General features: G+C 40.3%; 2 protein-coding genes across 2 annotated transcripts in view; both read right to left on the bottom strand.

The window, feature by feature from the left end:
• Positions 1-9,565, bottom strand: part of tent4b (terminal nucleotidyltransferase 4B) — a 37,804-nt gene extending 28,239 nt beyond the window's left edge. Inside the window, exon 1 of the mRNA XM_079695514.1 lies at positions 8,688-9,565. Within this exon, the coding sequence (XP_079551640.1) occupies positions 8,688-9,214 (527 nt within the window). The 5' untranslated portion in view covers positions 9,215-9,565. The remainder of the gene's footprint in view (positions 1-8,687) is intronic.
• Positions 9,566-10,398: 833 nt separating this feature from the next.
• heatr3 (HEAT repeat containing 3) overlaps positions 10,399-20,827 on the bottom strand; it is a 33,048-nt gene continuing 22,619 nt past the window's right edge. Inside the window, exons 11-15 of the mRNA XM_079695520.1 lie at positions 18,144-18,280; positions 16,913-17,001; positions 15,875-16,018; positions 13,350-13,526; positions 10,399-11,719 (exon numbers count right to left, since the gene is read on the bottom strand). Of these exons, the coding sequence (XP_079551646.1) occupies positions 11,606-11,719; positions 13,350-13,526; positions 15,875-16,018; positions 16,913-17,001; positions 18,144-18,280 (661 nt within the window). The 3' untranslated portion in view covers positions 10,399-11,605. The remainder of the gene's footprint in view (positions 11,720-13,349; positions 13,527-15,874; positions 16,019-16,912; positions 17,002-18,143; positions 18,281-20,827) is intronic.

Genomic DNA, 20,827 nt, shown 5'->3' with positions numbered 1-20,827 from the left:
GATTCCGGCGATCGGAGCATCCCTAGCTGCAACATTTATTGAAATTATATTAAAAATCGCAATATTAACTTGTGCAAAGTTTAAATTGCAGATGCACAATATTAGTTAAAGGCTTTATATGAGTTTAAATAACATAATACATGAGGTATTGCGAAGCTGCAGAGATATTAAAGCCTACAAATAATATACTACAGAATTAACAAAACATTTGTCGGGTACAAATACTTTAAAAAACACTGTGTGTGTGTGTGTGTGTGTGTGTGTGTGTGTGTGTGTGTGTGTGTGTGTGTGTGTGTGTGTGTGTGTGTGTGTGTCGCAGATGGCAGATTCATTAATGTTTCATCAATGAACTGATCTGGGGGCTAAGTTTTGGCCGCTGAGAAAAAAAGGCTCCGGTTACAGAGAAACCCAAAAAGCTGACTGCTGGTGCGAGGCTTAGTGGAGCCTTGTGGTCAGAAGGGAAACATCTGGACTATTTATATGGTAGAAACCAGCGGCAGGACAAACATATCGATGAGTCCAAACCAGCAGAATCACACCATCATGCGTTGATAGTCTAAGATTTCTCAACCAAGCTAACTCTGCATAAATAACTGCATCGTTTGACTGATATTTCAATTGCGATGTTTTTCGATATTTCAAAATCTACCCAAACTACTTCCAATGGAGTAGCTTGAACAACGGTTTTAAGCTTCCAACAGTTTTTTCGTAGTTGTTCTGCTACAAGAGTCATTCTACAGAAAAGGTGGAATCTGGGTGATACAAATCTGCTGAAATATATTCCTTCTAAACACATCTAAAACCTGTTAAATAGCAATAACTAACTTAACTTGATGAATTCACAACAAGTAGAGCTTAAAGTATTTTTATACAGAGCTTATTTATATAGGAATGTCACTGGTATTACGTGTTACCACGCTAATTTGGATTTGTTATTTAAAAATAAAATAATCAGACAAAAACGGTGGAACAGGTTCCCCTTAAATATCAGGACTGCTGAAAGTCTAGACATATTCAGATGCAGACTAAAAACCAAACTATTTCCTGCAACACACACACACACACACACACACACACACACACACACACACACACACACACACACACACACACACACACACACACACACACACACACACACACACACACACACACACACACACACACACACACACACACACACACACACACACACACACACACACACACACACACACACACACACACACACACACACACACACACACACACACTTTAAACTAATGTACAATTCTTGCTGTTCTGAGTTTGTATCTTCATGGTCCATGACATGTATTGTAAACCGCTTTGGATTAAGGCTAAATGTAATGAAACAGTGCAGATGTGATTTTCTGTCAACACAATGCAGCATGACAAACACGGAAAAGAGGATTAGAGCGGGGTGTGACAATAGGAAATTGTCAAAGCCAGTCGTTCTGTACTCGTGCTGAGAAGGTCAGTCTGAGCACATGCTATGAAAAAGCAGTGTGCGTCGCTCAGTGACTGCATCAGTCTGCAGCATGGGGAGGCTTTCCATTGGACAGGAAGAGGAAAAAAGAGAAACCCATTCCTCGGTACACATGGGAAGTGTGCATTACACAGAGCTGCCCACACGTGCTGTTCGGACGAGGCGTGTTTCACCTGCAGTCGAAGTGACCGGCATGCAGCTCCTCACTCTTACACGCTCTGGCCCACAGCCAACCACTGAAAGGGGAGAGCGTGACATCGATGTCAAAGCCAGGAGAGGCCCGGCGAACCGCAGTTCTAATAATGGATTTTCAGTCGCAGCCTCGCAGGGGTGCAATCTTTGTCCTGGTGCTGAGAATCATAAATCTCCACAAAGACAGCGGCAAGAAATGGAAATAAAATCACAAGCCGGGTCTACTCATCAGCGAGCGATTAACCACACGTTTCATTAGCCTGCAAGTGATGTTCTGCTTCACTGCTTGGACCAAAACGCCAACTCCAGGCTCCAGTCAAATTAATCAGGTATAGGCTGCTCTGAGATTACTAACATTCAGAGCCAATTGCGCTGCATAAATAAGACATTCAACACATGTGAGGTTAAATTGAAGATGTCAGAAGATAGCAGAAACTAATGACTTTGAATTCAAAGGCAAGCTAGCAAAGCATGGCATGCAGGACAAGTAGCACACACACTGTAAAGTCGAGGTGCCCTTGTGCCGGAGAACAGAGAAATACTATCATTAAGGGCACATTTCAACACTAGAGATTTACAAGCTTCACATCGAAACGTGTTCTACTTTCTCAAAACACTAAAACACACAAGTACTGATTTGACAGCCAGTTTAAAGTTAAACAGTAAGTGTAGCAATACAGCCTAACTGAAAAACACAGTTGTCTGTTGCGTAACCTCCAACACACTGGTCAATATAGCTTTTAACAACTGAAAAGGGAATTTAATTGCCCCCTCGGAAAGGTTTTCAGTTGATGGCATACAGAAGGTAAAAAAATGTGCGGGTCATCGAGCAACTAAACTAACAACTCTGTGTATCGAATGAACTGGTTGACCAGGAGATATTTGCTGACTGAATGTTCATGACACAGGTTTGCTGACACTATGCATGTCTCATACCATAAAACCCATGATAACTAATCTTCGACAGGACAACACATGAAGACATTTACACAACAAACAAAAGTGCAACAGTCAGGATTGCTCAGTTGTCTAACTTACAGTGACTAACATCCCGAGTCCCTCACTCTGAGTTTCTGGTGTTTTCTCACAGTATGAATTACCCTTAATGCGAGCTGGGATTGGAAACATACTTTTAATGCTAGTTCAAATGTGAGCTAACATGACTGCAGACCATAAAACAGGGGTTTGGCACTGATATTTATGTTTTCCTTCTTCATTTGTGAAGCTATTTTTAAATCATTTTGAGCACCGTCTGAGAGGACAGTTTACTATCATACTATGTGCTAAATTCAAATAATTTAAACGGGAGGTGAATGTAACAATTGCGTTAAATTGTTTGATTATACTTCCTGATAACTACCTTTGTACAATTCAAAAGAGTACTTGTTGCTGGGCACTTATAAAGAGAAACAGCAGACTGGGGCTGGATGTATGAAGAAAGTCAAATATTATAATACTTTAGATCAGGGGTGTCAAACTCAAGGCCCGGGGGCCAAATCCGGCCCGTGACTTCATTTTCTGTGGTCCCACAAGAGCTTGCAAAGAATATAATACGTTTATTATATGGTTACATGCCGATTTACTAGGGGTGTAACGGTATACGTACTCGTACCGAAATTATTCGGTACGGACATTCGGAACCGTGACCTAAAAACCGAGGTACGTACCGAACCGAAATGTTTGTGAACCGTTACACCCCTACGATTTACAGAAGCACGTTGCCCATAAACTACATGTCCCACAATGCATCTCAAATTTGACTTTTTTCTCAGAATTTTACCTTTTTTCTTCTAAATATGTCTGTTTTCTTAGAATTTGCCTTTTTCTCAGAATGTTACTTTATTTTTTTTAAATGTCACTTCCTTTTTTTATTTTTAAATGTCACTTCTGTTTTTTGATTGTGACTTGCTTTCCAGAATTTGGCTTTCCTTTTTAAATCATTTTGTGACATTCTTACTGAAGAGACTTGAAATGATTTAGCCCCGACTTCTGCTTTTAGATGTAGTCAATTACTAAGTTATACCCTATCCAATAATAATCCAATGCAGAGGCAATAATGTAATATACATTATTTTATATATGTATTTTTATATAGTCTTAAAGTTATAACCGGCCCTTTGAGTGCAACCATAATGCTGATGTGGCCCGCGATTAAATTGAGTTTGACAGCCCTGCTTTAGACCAAATATCTCAAGACGAGATGAACCATTGGGGCGTTCACAAAATATGTGCATGACAAGACTGTCATTTATTAATCATCAGTAATGTGGATACAATGACTAAGTGGGAAAAGACAAATAAAACAAGTCCTGGATGAGTCATGTAAGTTTAGAAAGTTAGATCATTTCACTGTAATGCAGCTTTTAAACCAGGAAAAGACACTTACCGGTACTGTAGACAATATTAAGTCTCATATCACCTATATAATAGATATATTGCCCTACAAAAGTGTTTCCGCCAATTCTACCTCACTCACAAAGCCCCTCTGTTATAAAAATGAATTTAGAGAACTGCATCTTGCCCGCACAACCGAAAAGTTCAGCGGGACAGAAACGGGCCACAGCTCTCCCAGGCTACACTGACTTCCTGTGCCCATATGAAGAGTCTAGAAAGCTCTTCGACCCCACCAGAAAACGAGGTGGAAACACTCCCTTAGAGCTCCCAACGTGAATGGCGAGACACCGAAGGGGTTCGGGTTTCTCCCTCGGAGGGTTGGCTTTGTTTTGAGGGAGTGAGGCCGTGTGGAGCATGTAAACACTGAACCCTTTCCTTCTTCTCTGTCCCACCAAGAAATGCCTCTCCAGCCGACCCCCATGGCCAAATATAGTGTACTAAGTGTCCTGTGGAAAAATGCAATGCCACTGACTCCCACCATCAGTCGTCTTGATATTTTCAAATGTTAAGATAGGAGTGTATTCATCCCGAAGGAGATTGTTGTGCCAGAGTTACAAAAATAAAATAAACACAGCAGCACAATAATAATACAACTGTACACTAACAGTGCAGTAAAAAGAGCAATTCAATAACTACAGGAGACATAGACGGTCACATAATTAACGTAAATATGAACAGTATTTAGTTATGTTATCCAACTTTATCTCTAAACAACATAATCCGACTGAATGGTCAAACTGCCTCTGACTGTGTGACTAATTAAAGGGAAGCATAAGCCTTAAGGGCTAAAAGTAAAAGTATGATATAAAAGGTGTAATATAAGCTAAAGCCAATCACCCATGGAAAATAAAACAATGCGTTCTGCAAATTTGACACAACATGGATGATAGCACCTATAATTACAAAGCTTACTGCAGTAAATTAGCATCTTCCCATTTGGCTGATCACAGCCGATGGAAATGGGATATTAAAAACCGTGAACCAGGGTGTTTATTACTCCTCTAAACATCCCACATCATGACTGGATGTCCCAAGCAACAAAGCATGTACTTCAAGTGGAGCTTTAACCTAGAATTAACCAAAGCTTAACAGCGGGAGCGTTTAAATCTCCATACATACTGTAGGTCTATACTTTACATTTCAAAACACATTTCCAGAGCATGCTGGCATTGTGTATTCACAGTATGGTTAGTCAGAGAGTGCTGTGATCAAGCCTCTGAGGTTCACGTTCTGGTATTAGTAGAGCTAATCACAGAGGAATGTCTTTATGCAAACACTGAGCTTCCATATTACTATACATGAGGATCAGCCAAACAGTGAGCTCCACACTCTGGTGTCCTGCTTGTCTACACATGTCTGACACAAAGGGGCGTGGAAAGGGCCAATCTGTGCACCTAAAAGGTCTTTAAAACAGAGCCTCGCCCACAAAATATTTCTCCCAAGTCCTAATATCTAAAAGAATGACTGGTGAGCAAAGGCTGACGAAGAGGTTAATAAATGTCCTGTGTGTTTATTATACTTTTGAGACCTAATATTGCTCAATCCAAGCGCTGTATAATGAATAACACATCTATTGAAGTAGAGGATTAACCTAGTTCTGCGACAATAGGAAAGTGTCAAAGCCAGTCTTCCTGTACACATGCTGAGAAGGTCAGTCTGAGGCCCCGGAGGTTTTTTCTTTAGCCCCGGACAATTCTCCCTCAATAATATAATACATTAACCGTGCTTTAGCTGAACCTCATCAAGACACTAAAGAGGACGGCAGGATTATCATTTCCCGTGTTCAGTGAATGCATCAGGGGCAAGACAACAGACCAACCAGAGAGTTGCATGGAAATAAACGTGTCTTATTGGCTGACAGGTACCTATCCTGTGGCAATGTTTAAACTGTCAGTCAGACTCAGAGTTTTTGAAGATGGACATAAGAACATTTTTTTCTTAAAAAAAGATGACAATTCATGGTGGCTCACACAACAACCCCAGAGCCACCACCTGAGCCAGGTGAACAAGGTGTGTAAATGTCAGAAAACTTCCAAGTTATGCGAACATGTAAGCAAAGCATAAATTACAGCTACGTTGTTGACGTTACTTTGAATCGCGGGGGAAAGCTAAACCGTTAGCAAGTAGCTATAACTAGCCAGAGATATTAAATTAACACTTTGTCATACAATATAAATGTTATGTTTTTTAGCGTCACCTGGTGATTTCAAAGAAAGCTCTCTGGGAAATGTTGACTTACTGTCAGTGTTCGACATGAAGCTAGAAGCTACCTTACAGTACACAGTCACAGGGGAGTGATTTGTAAAATATCCATAAAAAAAAAAAGGAAATCTGTTTACAGTTCTGTTTCATATGGGTGTTGAGAGATGTATCCATATCTCTTCATGTTGCTCTCAAAGTGCACCAGATTGATGCTTTCAACTTCAATATTTAAAAAATCATGCCCCCGGACCCCCTTGGAGGAGGTGAGGACCACCCTAGAGGAGGTTAGGTCCGCCCCCCACTTGTAAAAAAATAGCACTTTACCCCTGCTTACACCTATATGCCGTGAGCTGATTATCGAGCCTGCATTGTAACAGTCGCGGGTACACTGTGTGTGTGTGTGTGTGTGTGTGTGTGTGTGTGTGTGTGTGTGTGTGTGTGTGTGTGTGTGTGTGTGTGTGTGTGTGTGTGTGTGTGTGTGTGTGTGTGTGTGTGTGTGTGTGTGTGTGTGTGTGTGTGTGTGTATGTATGTATGTATGTGTGTGTGTGTGTGTGTGTGTGTGTGTGTGTGTATGTGTGTGTGTGTGTGGGGAGTGTTGCAGTAGAAATGTCCACTGTAGCGCCCGGTACCTTAATGAACTGTGGGCTAAGCCCCGAATGTTTCCAGGTCCAGGAAACGCCCCTGGCACACACTATGAAAAAAGAAGTGGAAGCGTTTTCTTTTTTTTATCTGATAAAAAAGTAAAACACATGAAGCATGCCAGAAAAGATTACTCAAGTTTAAATTCACACACGCACACGCCCTGCAAAAGCATTTATGATGAACTGTCAACCTGCCTGGTTTAACTTGGTGATTTCTCAAGAGCTGCTACTATTAGACGACAAACAGTTAGTCGATCGACATAACAACTATTGGCCAACTCATTTGATTATCAACGTAGCACTTTTCTTTAAGATGCTTTTTACAGCCTCTCAGATATGGAGATGTTCAAAGCTTTCAGAACGATCCCTGCAAAAATCAGTGCACGATAATGGCTTCAAAAGTTTTGTTTGTGTTCTGCTTTTAGATCATATTGAACAAACCAAGCTTTGCTCACAACACTGTAAGCAGAAGCAGTTTCTCAATAACCATAAACTCTTCACTTCCTCTGAAATACTGCCAGCCTAATATCTTGTGGAGGACCAGAAAAATGGGCCACATCTGGTAAAAAAGTGTCACTCTTGTTTGGAGCAGCGCCCTGTTACACCCTCAATTGGCTTTCTATATATAAACAGCTTAATGGTGACAGGTTTACTCAAATATGCATCTTAACTAGTATTAGTAGGCTGCAAACCTGTACTGTGTCCATGCTCCTTTATTCAATGTTTGGTTTGCAACCCCTCATTGAACACCATGATGTTAGCACACATGGAATATTTTTAGTTTATACAGTAATACCCAGAGGCAATATCTGTGGCAGCGCAGGAGGTGTGTCTATTTCCTCTTTTAAAAGTAACATGAAACCTAAATGGTTAAACCTCCTAGGTGTTTAAAGCTGTGTAACAACTTGCGTGTGTTCATGCCAGGACATTCTGTTGAAAGGTTAACAGGAAATACAAGTGTTTGAAATGAATAATGTGCAAGATTTGGTGCATACTTCCTTGAAATCTATGATAAAGCATAAATAATCACTCTTTGTTTAAGGCAAAGACATCTACATCTTATCCACAAAAAGACATTTGCAACTAAACCTTGATGTATGAATGTAATAATGTATTGAAATGTGTGTGCATGGACTACATTTCACAGATCATAAAGGAGGGAGAAGTACTAAGATCTTGTACTTGAGTAAAAGTAGGAGTACCAGAGTGTGGGAATGATATAAGTAGAAGTCCTGTATTCAAAATGTTACTGAAGTAAAAATAGAACAGTATTAGCATACAAATATACTAAAAGTACCAAAAGTAGAAGTACAAATTATGCAAATAGAGACATTTCAGAATAATATATATCATATGTTTTATAATCATTGATCATGAAAGTGTTCTCAAAGCTGGTAAAGGTGCAGCTAGTTTGAATGACGTTGTATACTGCAGGGTAGCTTGACAATGTTGCAATAGTATTATTTGCAAAGTAACTTAAAGTATCAAATACATGTAGTGGAGTAAAAGAACACAGTAGCAAATCATTGAAATACTCAAGTAAAGTCTCTCTCTTGAGTAAATGCTACTTAACACCACTGGGTGATACTACAAAAGTTATCCAACTGGGTGTGAATGAAAAGTGGGTGGGGTGAGACTGACAACCAATCTTCTCCATTGCATGTCATTGCAGTGTGTAAGTGTTTAAAATAGGTGAAAATAACAGCTCATTAACCCCTCGTTTAAATGCTTTCTCTATGGGAGTGTGTGTGACTTTATCAAACTCTCTTACCCTATAATCCCCTCTGAGTAGTTCCTGACTTTCCATGGCGTGCCAGAGTACCCATCACAGCCTCCTGTGTTGGATCCAGTGTTCGAGAGGCTGGAATTGAACCCAAACGTGCTAGCTTTGTTGTCTCTTTTCCTTTTGTTGGGGTGTCCGTTCCACAGCCCGGAGACCCCGCCGCCCTGCTGCCCCCCTCCGCCGCCGACACCGCCCTGCTGCCTGACATCGGCTCCTCGGTTGTTCTGGTTGCTATTATTAATGTCCAGTGGTATAAAGTCCCGCTGCGCCGTGAAGTCCCCGTTCCCACTTGAGGATGACATCCCCGGAGTCCTGTTTGAGTCACTCAGTGCCCCGTTTCTGGCTCCACACGCCCCGTTGACAAGCGCTTGCAGGCGGCTCGACGTGCTCTGAGATCCGGCGCTGTTATTCACATGCAAGTAGCGGAGCCCTTGTGTCGTCTCCCAAATCTGCATCCACAGGTTGTTGGCTGGTCCACGTTGTTCCGGTTGAAACCAGGCGATCCTCGGATCCATCAAACGTTGTGACACAGTAGTAGGCGAGTAGCCCTCCCCCCCGCACACCCCTTAGCCCTCAGCGTGTGCAGCTAGCCAGGTCGCTAGCTAACCGTTAGCCACCTAGCTTGCTAGCTCAGGTTCTCAGCCGCCCGTTACTTCTAGAATCCGGTGAGAAAAAAAACAAAACACGCTCCTTAGTGGTGACGATACGCGGTTGACAACCTAGAGAATCCACAGGACTAAATGTTGTGAGTCAAGTGGTAAAAATGCAGGTTAATGGAGAAGTGTGCGAGTGTAGAAACGTGCAGCTGCTGCCTGTCGAAGAAGTGGCTCTCTGACCCTTTCCCTAACTCAATGGCGAAGTGTAGGGGGACACTGCGCATGCGCGGGGTGAGTGGGAAAAAGGGGGCGGGGACAGAGTGGTTACGCAACAGACAACTGTGTTTTTTTTTGTTACATAACGACGTGAGATTTATTATTCTGTCATCACGGGGTGAATGGACAAGGTGTAAAGAAAGAGAACTAGGAAGAAAAACATGTTTTATTTTGAACTTACTCTCACTGCCTGTGGCCTTCAACTCCTCCCTCAGTCTGTCAGCCACTCTTGAGTCAACGGACTGGTATTTTAACATTTAATTATTATGTTCATATCCATAGTATTTTTATTGTGCACATACTTACTTTTATGTTTGTATAAATATTTTTACTCCATTTTCTGAATTTTAAAATAAAGTATTTCTGATTCTGATTGAACCGGCGTTATTGTTAGCATACAGTAATGGCAAAAGTGGCCTGATTTTTTACTTAAAACATATCTATACTATAGATACAGGACAATCTATTACTCTACAAGCACATGGTAACCAAGTAAAAGCCCAAAGCATCAACCTATACTTACATTGCCTATTTAATCATGTTGATTGGATTATTAGTGGATTTATGTGAACCACTTAAATGTTGCATCTCATAAAGATTGAGATATTGTTGTATTACTTACATATAAAATGCAAGGTATCTTAACCTTAAATAATGTATCACAATGTATTCATTCATTTAGATTTGTTTCTATATAATCTGAATTTGAAAAGTAACGAAAACTGTCAGATTAATGTAGTTGAGTAAAAAGTGCATGATCAGGGATACAGAAATCCCAGATAATACGAGTGTGGAGATTGTTAATATTCAAATAACAAGAAAACACGTTAGACAATGCTTAAGAAATCAGGATTTATTTCAAAAAGGCATTAAATCCCATCCCAAAGACATAACCCCCCCCTACATTTTCTTTGAAATGTGTTTTTATATTAATGATAGGCATTTTTATCAACATGTCCCTGAAAACTTGTGGGAAACCAGAGAAGCTGTGCCCGACTCTTACAACGTAAGAACTAACTATCACACACTTCATTTTGGTCTTTAGGAAAATTGTATTTATGGTTTAAAGTCACCATTCAGTTTGAGCATTGAATGGATTAATTAATGAGAGCTAATAAGTTAACTGTCAGAAACTCAAAGCAGGATCAACTTTGGATCAGGTGCAAAAAGATGGCCCTACTACCCTCTATTTACATATTTCAAACCTGCAGTTAGCAAACTGTATTCTAAGTTGTAGCAGCAAGTTTGGATGATAATTGATTTCATTCATAATTGATATTCACTTTGTTCCTGAAAAAAATGCTTTCAGCAGAAAATGGGTTTCTGTGGTGAAATGCAGACTGAAAAGTTTCACAAAAATACATTCACAAATTCAGCTCTCCGTGAAAACAGGGAGCCTAGATTGTGAGAAAATGTGTTCCTCGTAACGGTAAAAATGTAAAAATGTTTATGTTAACACCTTGGCAGTGAGAACAGGTAGCTTCGTACGATATTAAAATGACACTCGTTTTTTATTTCTCTCTTCAAATGCAAGCCAATTTCTTTCCAAAGATAAATTATGTTTATTCTAAACAATAAAACTAAATATTCTCTTTTTTATTAGGTTATCCCATACTGATAAATCTTATGTAGCATAGCTCTGCAAACATCAACGTTTAGGCTATAGGAACAAGTGGCAGAATGAAGGGAACCCAAATCTAAACCTGGTGGTGTGGACGTACTTACTTTGGGAAATTAAAGTGAACAAATCCAAGACAAACATTTGGTCCTGATTGTCACATTTAAACCAAGGGAGGACAAATAAAAACCTTTCTTTACTGCCACTTGCAGTAACTAATAACTCAAATAATCCTGTCTTTCTTCACAACAAATACAGGTAAAATTGTAAATCATTATTATTTTGAGAATATTAACACTGAAACAGGCGGCTTACGACCAACATAATAAATATTTGATGGTTTCACAACCACAGTCTGATTCTTTTGATGCTACCGTTAGCATCTCTGTCCACACCACCGTGAGGTCCAGCGCTCGTTACTTCTTCACCACTTTCTCCAGGTAACCGATGAATCTCCTCAGGTTCACTTTGATGTTGTCCAGCACACACAGCTGCTGCGGGCTGTACTTGCCTCTTCCCTCTTTACGAATCTAGAAGGAATATAAAATAATGTCACATCATATAGGAACACATTTTTCTCATTTTGTTTATTTAAAGAATCAGTTTAGGTGTTATGGTTGATTCAAATCAGTTGTAAAGAATTTGTGAGCAATACAAGACGCAGAACAAATTGTTAACTAGTGTGAAGGACGGGATAAAAGTCCTCAAAGGGCGAATGGAAATTGTGAATAATTAGTAATATACAGTTCTTACTCTTAAGAAAATGTAGTATAGCCATAGGCAAGAAATACTCTGTTCAAAATGGTACTTGAGTAAAAGAACAGGAGCAAAGTTTACTTAAAATATCCAAATAAAAAGTTCTCCTTTTGCAAATACATTTTTTTAAGTGTTTTTAGTTTTCATAGAATATAATTCTGTTTTCACAAACACATACAGACAGAGTTTACTATAGTTTTAGTATGTGTCAATATGGAGCAAATGTTGGATACTTTGTATAATACTGAGTAGATAAATTGTATATATCTTAATATGCATCATGTTATTAATATAATAAGTTGTAACTACAAGCATTGAGTTATCATTCAAAATGTTCCTGTGAGATGTACTGGAGTACAAGTTCAAAGTGGCATTAAATGGAGTAAAGTTTGAGTACAGTACTCGAGTACAGGGTTTCCCAAAGTGGGGGTCGCGAAATGATTAAAAAATAAAAATTAATAACGTGTGCATAGACATTTTTCAGGGGCGGACTGGCCATCTGTAGAATGTCCCCGCAGCGAGGGTCAAGGTTGACAATTCACTAGCACATCCTCCCCCCCCCCCCCTTCGTTGACAATTCAGGAGGCAGGGGGGTCGCCAGTCTCTGGGACTGTTATTTTTGGGGACGCAGGCTGAAAGGTTTGGGAACCCCTGCTGTAGTTGATGTACCGTAATTTTCGGACTATAAGGCGCACCTGAATATAAGCCGCAGCAGCTAAATTGAATGATGTGTACATATATAAGCCGCACTGGACTATAAGCCGCAGGTGTTTTAATGTTTAATTACCATAGGGTTCGTGCACAGAGGGGATTGTCGGGAAAGAGATGGCTGTTTGAGGAAGCTCCCATTTATTAACATTTCAACAAACAAGTTGCATATTTGCATAACGTATTCAAGTGTTACCAGTTAGTGCAATAGTAGCTACAGAACCTGTGCTGTGTAAACTGTACTGTATCACATAGCGTTTCAGACACACAAACTTTTCAACTTTCAAACTTAAACGGTGCGCTCCCAGCGCACGTACCGGCAGTGATCTACAGCAGTGGTTTTCAACCAGTGGTACGGGGACAAAGTGTCTCGCTCTCGTAATGTCTGTCTGTCTTGCTCTCGTTCTGTCTCTCGTAACACTCTCGGTTCCACTTTTACTTTTGCGCGCTACCTGTCTCACTCTTTTCCGGCCTCCAGCTATTCCTGCTGGAACCCGCCGCTTAAAGGTGGGGGTCCGCGGACCGGCCATAGAGCCCATAGAGTTAAAGGTGGTGGCCGTTAGCTGTAAAAATCTATAGATTAGCCGCACCGTTATATAAGCCGCAGCGTCGAAAAATGGGAAAAAAGGCGCGGCTTATAGTCCGAAAATTACGGTACTTAGTTACTGTCCACCCCTGGTAAGACGTCTCTGGTACCTTGGCTTTAAAGATGGGTTGCAGAGCCTTCAGTGCGGGGAGTAACGCAATGTTTTTGGCAGCCGTCTCCGCCTCGTCTCCGTCCGCGAAGACATCGAACAAAGCGTCCAGAGCTTCTCCGTTCACAACCAGGTCGGTGTCCTTCGTGGAGACTTGAAGTAAAGCGCTTCCAATCATCTGTGGGAGAACAGATTATTAAAGCCCTGACAGAAGCAAGGACTCAAATCAAGAGTCTCTTATTATTTATCATCATCTGATACTAACATTTCCAGACTGATATGGCCGTCTTTAAAGAAAGTGTATGTGGTGAGAGAAATGTTGGAAACCATTGACTTTGAGAACAGGTTTTAGGACTCTGATAAATATACAACTAATCTACTAAATATTACACAAAGTATCCAAAATGTTCTCCATATTGACACATGCTACAACTATAGAAAACTCTGTCTGTATGTTGGTCAAAACAGAATCATATTCTATAATAACTAAAACACTCAAAACACTTGCAAAATGAGGATGCTTGATTTGGATACTAAAAGTACATTTTGATCCTGTTCTTTTATTTAAGTCATATCTTGAATAGAGTGTTTCTTGACTGTGCTTCTACTACCTTTTCTTAAGAGTAAGCACTTTTTAAAAAAGTGTATGTGGCGAGTAGGTGTGGTGAGAGAAATGTTGGGAAACCATTGACTTTGAGACGAGTGGTAGAATGCCAAGTATTGTCCAGGTTTTAGGACTCTCGCACTACTCAATAGTCCTTTGTTTTTCTGAAAACGTTTTGAATATTGAAAACACTCCCCGCCCCTTGCTAGTATGAAGAGCTATTTCCTCTCACGCAGGAGCAGAACGTATGTGATCAGGGTTTGGTGTGTCAGGGCGTGTAAAGGAAGGGCACACCGGGGACACATATTTATGTATAAAAGACATCAAAAAGTGCATTTTGCATGATAGGACACTAACCAGTTAGGCCCTGAGCCTGTTTTTCAGGTTTCAGGCTCGAAAATGACATTCCCAGAACAATTGACCATATCTTCACTTCTAAAAGGGGTAAATTAATAATCTTTTTTCTCAAAGTAATGATAATCCTGTGAGTTGGATGTAGAAAAGTCAGAATCAATATAGATTTTTTTATTTTAAAGTAAATTCAGATTGAACGTAGTAAAACATTTTTAATTATAGTGTCGGTCCAAAAATAATACATTACTTATAGTGAAAACCACCCTTGAATGATGGGATCGGAGACTAAAAGCTTTAGGAATCCAAACTATAACATATAATAAGTACCCTGTATCAAGATTGATGCAAAACAAGTGACATTTGACCTTTTTAGAGAGATTTAGCAAAAATAAATCCACTTTTGGGGTCATTTGGGTGGATTTTCCATATCTCTGGAACCCGTCGGTCGATTTTGATGATTGACACCTCTTTTTAACCGTTAGAGCCAATAGAATCAAGGGGAAGTTCATAAAATCCATCTAAACATTACCCATTGGTGAATGAGTGATGCGTAGCCAGAATGCCCCGGAACCGGAAGCTGTCATAGGTGTCAAGGTGGCTAATATGAAAAGTCCGTTATTGACTTAAATATGATGATGGATTATCAGTAATCATTTCAAAGTGACAGACACATTGGATTAATTTATGGATTAACCTTCAGCAGCGTTTTTCTCGTTTTAATGCCATTGAACACAACTTTTGATCAGAACACAGCAACACTAAGACTTATTTTCCGATTTGGTCCCGTAAAGCAATTAATTTAGTTGTTTGTTGTCATTTCGCCGTAAATTCTGATTACTCAGTGATGATACTTATATGTCTGGAATCTGTGGAATCTCAGTTTGCTAATCGATATCTTGTTTGTGCAGATCCAATAAGAAGTAAGGGTATTTTAACGTGAGTTCTGTGCTAAGTGTGTTAGCATTTTTTCGCTCAGGGCTAATTCAGAGCCTTTGTTATTACCCTTATGTTTCGTTTTGCTAAAAAAAAAAAAATTGTCTGATACCTTTCCGTTAAGTGGGTATGACACATTCATAGTTTATTAAATGTTAAGAAGCCCTCTGGCGCTGTTTCTTGCAAGATGTTGCGTTTTGCCCCCGCGGGCCGTGGGGTTTAAATGTTTTTTTAAAGCAATTATTTTGTTAATATTCATTTTTAAGTAAGGCCACCCCTTATTCTCTTTGTGCATTTGTTTTTGTCTTAAGAAGATGGACCTTTATTAAAAGTCAGGTATTATGCAAGATCTACTTTTCCAGGTCTTTTATACATAAATATGTGTCCCCTGTCTTAAAGATCTCCTATAATACTATGTTAAGGCATATATTATGGGTATCAGATATATAAAAAACATGTCTTTGATGTGTTTTGCTCAAAATACCAAACAGATCATGCATTTTAGACATCCCTCATATCCCTCTATTTCAGCCCTGTTAGAGAATGGTTCACGCAGGAGCAGAACGCATGTGATCAGGGTTTGATGTGTCAGGGCGTGCAAAGGAAGGACAGATATTGCAGGAGGAGTTTTATACCTGGAGCGTCTCCGCAGTGCCCTTCTCTTTGGCTAACGTGCTGCCGGTGATGCCCAGAATAGCGACAGCGTTCACCCTCACACTGACGACATCGCAGCGGGTGGCGGCTTCACTCAGGCTTATCAGCTGCTGGGGGGTCATACACTGAGAAAACAAAAAACATATCAGTCAATAGTGGTTAGTGAGAACTGGCAGTGGATTTCATATAATATACAAAGTCTTAAGAATACAAAGAATAACTATTTAAAATGCAGAGGTGAGAAGTAGTGGAGTACAAATACTTAATTACTGTACTTCAGTACATCTTTCTGGTATCAGTACTTTACTCCACTACTTATTTTTCTGAAGACTTTTTACTTTGACTTCTTACATGTTGAACTCAAATACCTGTACTTTCTACTTCTTCCATTTTCAACACAAATACCTGTACTTTCTACTTCTCACATTTTGAACACAAATACCTGTACTTTCTACTTCTTACATGTTGAACACAAATACCTGAACTTTCTACTTCTTACATGTTGAACCCAAATACCTGTACTTCCTACTTCTTACATGTTGAACACAAATACCTGTAGTTTCTACTTCTTACATTTTCCAAACAGGCTGGTTCCTTTAGTCTGAATGTGTGTTTGGTGGCGTGATCATTATTATTTAGAGTCATTGCGTGCCTATTGAACACGATCCGTGTATCCATCATTTCCTGGTCTTCTCTAAAGAAGAGGGACCAATGGAAACGTTGTCATGTTGCCGTTGTTCAGCATGGAAACATTCATTAGCTAACAATGACATTATTGTTCTATTAATATAAAGGGAGGTCAGGTACTCTTTAAAACAGCTGCTAGTTATGGGTACTTTTTACTGAAGTACATTTCAAAGCCTCTTTACTTTGACTTGAGCAAAGAAGTTTAGTCAGTACTTCTACCGGAGTATTTTTAAACACGAATATCTGTACTTCTACTTTTGCCATCTTTGTTAAAATGACACATGAAGACTGAAATCACAAAGGACAGACTGAAGCTTGTGTGTGTTCTGTACCTGCGTGATGTTTTTAGAGGCGATCATCTGTAAAAGAGACCTCATGGCGCTGATGACGGCCTCCAGGAACTCCTCATCTTTGGGGATCTCTGAAACGCGAGAGCGGAAATGGTACTAAGTAAACAGATGTAATCAAAACCTACATTTTACATCACTATACTTCTTCCATTGATCCATTTAGTCATCATTGGTCTACTTTAGTGTTATTGTGAATTATGAAAAAACACCTGTATCGACTGCACCTGGGCCAACACAAACATTATTTAAAAAAGCTGTTGCTATATTCAGCACTTTAACAAGTTTATAAGATATACTTTATTGATCCTAAATTGGGAAAGCCTTCGTTACAACATGTTAAAACAAAGGCATTGCAGTAGAATGTCAAAATAGAAAATATAACAGAACTAAAAAGTACAAGTTGACCGTGAAAGATGATCCTATTAAAAGTTCATGTGCTGAGTGGATTCTTGCTGTTTAGAGTGTTTCCTCATCGTGGATGCCCCTTACTGTAAGTCGCTTTAGATCAGTGGTTCTCAACTGGTGGGTCGGAACCCAAAAGTGGGTCGCGGACCCGTTTGGAGTGGGTCGCAGATGAGTGAGTGAAGAAAAAAGTCAAACTTTTATTTTGAAGGCCTGATTTTCTAACGCTGTGTATGCAGTAGGCGTTGGACTGGAAGTAACGGAGACCACGTAGTGATCATCTTCTCAATAAAACATCTTTGCTGATGTTTTTTCGAGTCTTCTGGCCAATCAGAATCAAGAGTGTTGCCGGAAGTCCCCACGGAGAATAACTTTGCGGTATAACTATTCTTTATACATCTATGGGTACAACTTCAGATACAAATGAACACGTAATGAAATATGACCCCCGGTTTGATGATTGACAGGTCACAGAACAATGGGAGCTATCTACCCTTTTTTGGGTTTTTGGCTTTTCAGCCTGTGTGCCTTTTTATAAATACAGTTGAGCTTTGATTCTATCATCTCATTAAACCTTATTTAAAAGAATTCTTTAGTTCTGTGAAGCACTGTACTTCACCTTAATTAATATTGTATGCTGAAAAGCGTATATATATATTACAGCACGATTTTTTGTTGAATAGATTTGAGTGGTTCAACATTTCGGGTCGCGATTTATTGACAAAGGAAAAAGTGGGTCCCGAGGCCTGACCCGTTGAGAACCACTGCTTTAGATAACTCGTCAGCTGGAGAAAATGTACTGAGTGCCAACCTGCTGCTCCGAACACCAGCGTGGAGAGGTGCTGCGCGGCCGCCTGCAGAGCAGCTGCTCCGCCCAGAGAGTCTGCGTCCATGCTGGAGACGAGGCTGTGGAGGCAGGTCAGAGCGCGGGACTGAACACGCTGCATCCTGAGGGGGGGGAGATGGCTGAGGTTAGGGCTGGGCAATATAATAATAATAATAATCATACATTTTAGTTATAGAGCACTTTTCATGGTACTCAAAGACACTTTACATGTTAAAATACATAAAAACTACATTCAAAACAACACACTAAAAAAACATGAAACACAACATTAAAGGTAGGGTAGGTAAGAATGGAGAAACCAGCTCGAGTGCGCTAGAATTTGAAAATACACAACCGGAAAAAATCTGCCCCTTCCTTCAGACTTCCTTACAGAGCCCATCCTCCAACACACAGGAACGCGCACATGACCAATGAGGGCACGAGATAAGTTTGTGCACAGATGGAAGGCTAGGTAGGCCATCCAGTTACTTTAGCCGGGCCGGCTCAGATGATTGGTCGTGCTTTTTACAGCGCCACGGCTTCCACAGATGACATTTTTTTAATGTATTTATTGTCAAAGCATTTCATGTATTCCTTGCTATCGGGATGTTAAGAGCATTCCATGGAATATAACAAAAAGTGTTTCTGAAGTGAATTACCTACCCCACCTTTAAAGAGCAACTTCCAAGTTAAAGACACCTGTGAATAAATGTGTAGGAAAATGATGAATACACTAGATTTTCAAAAAAATATACAGAAATATACACTACAGTGACATCTGGCGTCGTTTTTGTAAGAAATGTTCACTTCCGCATAAAAAAGCCTCGGCACGTGACCTCCCGCGTGTGACGTAACACGGGGGAAACAAGGGGGAGAGCGGCCGGTGTAACATATTAATAAACATGGATCCCAATGCTAGTTTCGAAACAGAAGAAGTTGAACATGAATATTTGAATGCATATGACGGACCACAACCTTATAATTATGAGCCTGCTAGGCGTCCAAGAGACCAGGAGCAGCCAAGGATTAGAAGAAATAACGGCCATCGGAGAGAAATTGAGCTGTGGTGTGAGGAGAACCAGTGGAGAACTGGGCAGCTATCTTGGTGAGTGACCGGCGTTAGCTACAGAATGTTAGCTAACGTCACATCACAACTTTCTAAAGTTAGCTATCATATATCTGGCTATAACTAACGTAGCATTGATAATATAGTAACGTTACTGGCAGGACTGTTGATACTGATCCATAACAGAAACTAATGTGCAAGTATCAGCCGTATCTCGCGTTACCTAATGCAACTCCACACTACGGTGCTGTGTACCGGAGGGGAGACGCAAGATACGGCTGATACTTGACGATCTGGCGGAGAAAGGTTGTGGAGCCTCCGTTGATATGCCGTTGTAAATGGCTTGATGGAAAGCAGGTGTGTAGTCGGGGAGGGTGCACAGCTGATTGCAGCAGGTGAGTGGAGGTTGAGCCGGGAGCCAGGAGTGACAGCCACCACACACACACAAACAACACAGACAGGGGGAAACAAACAAACACAAAGGAGACGGCTGGAGCAGTACAGCCACCACAGCGATACCTAATGGAACTCCACACTACGTCTTACGGTGCCGTGTACCGGAGGGGAGAGAGAGAGAGTAGCGATGGGGGGGGGGGAGAGAAGTAATACGGTTTCCTGATAAAGCTGTGGAGAGTATGTGCTGCAGGGAGGTGGATGCACAACGCACCCAGGAACGAACGCTAGCTCCGGTCCTTTTTACTGTGGACTCGATGTCCTGACAGGCTGGTATTTGTGCAACCTGCACAAACACAATACTGCACCATGATTACAAATGGTGATATACATTGTAAAACTACCGAAAAATACCAGCTCACTAAAACACAACCGCTCAACTCAACGCAACTACTAACTCTACCCGCGGTCAGAGAGCGGAGATGTTTACCTTTTGTGATGTAATATGATGCGTTTGACGTATGACCTTAAAAAAAACAGTTTTTAAGAGCAGAGCTCAAAATTGCTCCTTTCCCTCTGAATTCGTGCCCTTATGTCTCGTAAAACATATCAAATCCTACATTCACTTTTTTAATTGTAATTTTCAAGCAAGTTTAAGCATAAATGTAGAAAAAAAAAAAACCCTGCAAGATGCTTTTTAAGTACAGGTTCAAGCAGTTCTGAAAAGGTGAGTTTTGATTTGTGATATGAGGGTTTAAAACATCTAAACGATATATAGAAATGTTTACTGGACATATTTTTCTACATTTATTGTTTCGCGGTATCAGCTACGTCTAGATGTTTTTTTTACTTGAATCTGTTCATTTTGCACTAAAGTTGTTAGAATGAATGGATTCAATCAAAATTGTGTTTTACAGCTTCATTAAAAGGCCTCCGTTTACTGCTGATCATCCAGAGCAGGGGTGCCCACACTTTTTTGGCTAGTGAGCTACTTTTGAAATGACCAGCTCACCGAGTTCTCCCAACCAAAAATAAAATCCCAAATTGCAAGGGTTGCTGAATAACACGTTTTATTTATACATGGGACAACTAGGATGCAACAAACGACTAATTTGTTAATCGATTAATCTATCGATTAATGAAACGATTAATCGACTATTACTGTATGCCTTGCACAATTTCTCAAACGCTCTTATTTAGCCATCAACTT

The sequence above is a fragment of the Notothenia rossii genome (assembly GCF_949606895.1).
Source record: "Notothenia rossii genome assembly, contig: scaffold_120, whole genome shotgun sequence".
Taxonomy (NCBI): domain Eukaryota; kingdom Metazoa; phylum Chordata; class Actinopteri; order Perciformes; family Nototheniidae; genus Notothenia; species Notothenia rossii.
Note: the sequence above shows the minus strand (reverse complement) of the source record. Positions and strands in the feature narration are given on the sequence as shown.